We start from the raw sequence: 3,488 nt of genomic DNA on the forward strand, positions 1-3,488 counted from the left end.
TGAGCACTAATTACTAGCTGTTGTGTGTGTGTGTGTGTGTGTGTGTGTGTGTGTATATATATGAATGTGAAAGTCATTACAAATCAAGTATTTACATTAATATCCATAAAATATTTATAATTATAGTGACATAATCAAATTTTAAATTATTTGGTTCTAAAGGTCATGAGAATTGTAATTTCAATATACTTAAGGGTCTCATCAGCTTCTTAGTACGTAATACTCATGTTTTTTTAACAACAAGTTCCTGCAATAAACCTTTAATATGAATCACTGATACAAATGATATCACCCAGTCCTATTCTTCTGTTTCAGGATTATTATATTTCGTATGTAAATGCAGCATATGAATAGTTGTTCACATGCTCACACAACAGTGTGAAATCTAAGAGCCACTGACTGTAAATGCACTTTCTGATAACTTGCACTACATGTACATATAACATTTTTTGGCAAATTATATTACAATTTTTAATCTGAAATATATAGAAATAAAAGATATTGGTAGCTTAGAAGGTTAATAACACACAATGGCACCCATAGAATCACAGTCTGATAAATTTTGTCTCGAACCCAAAGTTATGGTGGATCTTACAATTGTAATTAACGATGGAAAGGCATGAGCCTCCTGAAGGGGAGTGTTTGAACCAAAGAAACACATTCTTAGTTTTCAAATCATAAAAAAATTAGTTAATTAGCACTTTTTTGCAAATACTACAAAAATAGCAAGGGTGTCACATGCTGCGGAGGGGGTGTATTCATGCCATTTACATGTGCTTTCCCTTACATAACATTCTGCTAAAGCTACTTTTATAACATGTAATAGCTCAATCCATAAATATATTCATGTATTTTTGAATCCTTTCGTGACTGCTTGTATTTGAATTGGAATTTTTAAAATATCGTGCTTAATTTCTTTTCATTGTGTTTTTTGTCTTCAACTGCTCAAATCTCATGTAAACAAATTCCTATTTGCCATTCATATCATAACACAACTAAAATTTCTATCAAATATGCAAGTAATTACATGGTGTATTATTTGTAATTGAGTTAGTTACAGCATAGGAACAGTACTCTCTGTACAATTTGGAACTACTTAAAAATTACAAATCCAGGTTTTTCCCAAAGCATACAAACAACTTTTACTTGGCAGTCCTTCATATTCTCAGTACTAAACTTTAGTCTAAAGAGCATATTTTAAATTTGTACAGCATATGTTATGACATATTCAATGTAAAAAACAAAAAAAAAGTTAAATAAATCTGTAAACTATACATTGGAATTACATTAAACCAAATTCAAAACCAGAACATACCTCATGTCCTCCATAAAATGCTATTTCTTCAGAATTAGCAATCAATCTAGAGTGGATGAATCTTAAATATCCTTTACGCTTGGCTTCTTCCGATACAAGCTTCCCAAACTTTGGTGATAATTTCCTTAAAATGTGTCCAGTTAAAAATACCATTGCTCCACCTAGCACATTTCCTGCAATACCAAAAGATCCCATGCTTCTAGCCATTTTGAATAATGTCAAGTTAATAATCACAACATCTAACAATGGCTTAGTAATGTGAGAATATAAGTGAGCAACAGACTGTGAAAATGTTGCAATATCATCAGTTAAACAATGGTCTGCATTTTCCAAGCGGCCATCCAAATTGCTTACTCGATAGTAAGTCTGGTTTTTAAAATAAAGATCATAAGCATGACGAACCAAACGTGTGCGAAAGGCTAATGCTAACTGACTTTCCAAAAACCGTATAAGACTATTGATAAAAGTAGCAGGTATTGCTACAAGAAGCCATTTGGAAAGCTGAAAGGCAAATTTCATAATATCTTTTCTAACAATGTTTTTAACAACATGACCTTCTAATCTTGCAACATAAATGGACAAGAATGACCTTGACACCAGAGACAAAGTATGCAAACCAAGAAGGCCCATTTCAAGTGAATGTAGCTTAGGTATCATAATTTTGATTAGTTTTACAAGTTGTAGCAAAAACTGTTTGTTAAATGCTGGTGACAATTTTAACTTCTGTTTTGTTGATTCATCTGTCAGCTCTATTGATGTCAATGACTTTCCATCCTTTTGTGACCTTTTCTCAATTGTTTCAAGTGGTTCTTCAGCTTCTTCATTTCCAGTAAGCACCCGATTTCTCTGCATAGATATAATTGGACTTGTACTAGAAATGTTTTCCTGAGCTTCTCTAGCTTTATTCCTCACTGCTGATAGTGAACTGAGTAACATTGGATACCCAATTTTTAAAGCATAAGCTGTTATAACAGCCACAGTCAAACCTCTTGTAATAATTTCAGGAGGAAGACTTGCTTTCTTTGCTGTAATGTGGATTAACTTGGACATTGAATTTGTCATAGTTGATGCTGAGATGTACAGTTTGACACTACAACTCTCCACACCATAAATTATGATATTTTAAACTTATGACTATATATATTAAGCTGTTATTTAAAAATAAATGGTACTGTTAGTGTTACAAGCATGTTATCTTGTGTTAATAAATACTCTTCTACACTATATGCCAGCAACAAGAATAGATTGTATCCAGCTGAACTCTCAACAGAAAGAAAAGCTCACAGTCACAGTTTCAAATGTCACGTTACTCTAAATCCTGACAGCGTTCACCGTTCGTTTTTCACAAGACTAGAAAAGCACGCCCCATAAGTGAGTCACTGAAAGACAGTCATACGACGTTGTCACGTTACTTTATTGCTGCTGAACATGCAGCCCTATTTGTTAACATTGCTAATACTAATACTATCTTAAGAAAACTCAAACACAATGCTTTATCTATTCTTTCTAGTTTTTCACAAAAAAAAAGAATAATCTGATACAAAAGTTACTATCATTACGTCGACAAGTAGCACTGCCAATGCAACTCAGCGACCTGTTACTTGCGCTGTAGCTACGTGTGTAACATTCTATTCAGCCTGCCAGGTATGTTTTTTTTCCCAAGCAGTTTTCAATATATGACGTCATCACATGGACGACTTGTACGAGGATGTAAACGATGTATCACATTTTTTTTATTTTCTGATTACATAGCGTAGAATGAAGTATCTGATTTACTTTTAGACATTTTATGGATAAACGAATCTAATCTTCATTAATTTTATTTACATTCCAACATTCCGATTTTACAACCTTTATCGAGGGTTACAGTTACTAACAAGGATCGGCTATAGCTAAAAAGATGATTTTGAATTTCTACTTCAACAACTTGTGTTGAAATATGAAACGTAATAGGGAGCTTTCACCCTAAATACTTCTTCCCCAATGAGACTTACAACGCTAAAATCCGCGATTCGATTCCTCGCAGCGAACACAGCAGATAACCCACTGTTACGTCTCCGTGTGTTAATTAATTTTCCGTAACTTCGTTCCGACGAAACTTTAACGACACAAGTACTTTACTTAATAAAACTGGTTTATTCTTTCCGTAATATAACTCTGTCGATACTACTTA

At 33.3% G+C, this 3,488-nt stretch overlaps 1 protein-coding gene across 1 annotated transcript in view; it reads right to left on the bottom strand.

Annotated features, from left to right (window-relative positions):
* Positions 1 to 2,913, bottom strand: part of LOC106465934 (ATP-binding cassette sub-family D member 2-like) — a 47,803-nt gene extending 44,890 nt beyond the window's left edge. The window contains exon 1 of the mRNA XM_013926176.2: positions 1,316 to 2,913. Coding sequence (XP_013781630.1) covers positions 1,316 to 2,377 — 1,062 coding nt within the window. The 5' untranslated portion in view covers positions 2,378 to 2,913. The remainder of the gene's footprint in view (positions 1 to 1,315) is intronic.
* Between the last annotated feature and the right edge of the window lie 575 nt (positions 2,914 to 3,488).

This window comes from Limulus polyphemus, unplaced genomic scaffold, assembly GCF_000517525.1.
Source record: "Limulus polyphemus unplaced genomic scaffold, Limulus_polyphemus-2.1.2 Scaffold2098, whole genome shotgun sequence".
In the NCBI taxonomy this organism is placed as follows: domain Eukaryota; kingdom Metazoa; phylum Arthropoda; class Merostomata; order Xiphosura; family Limulidae; genus Limulus; species Limulus polyphemus.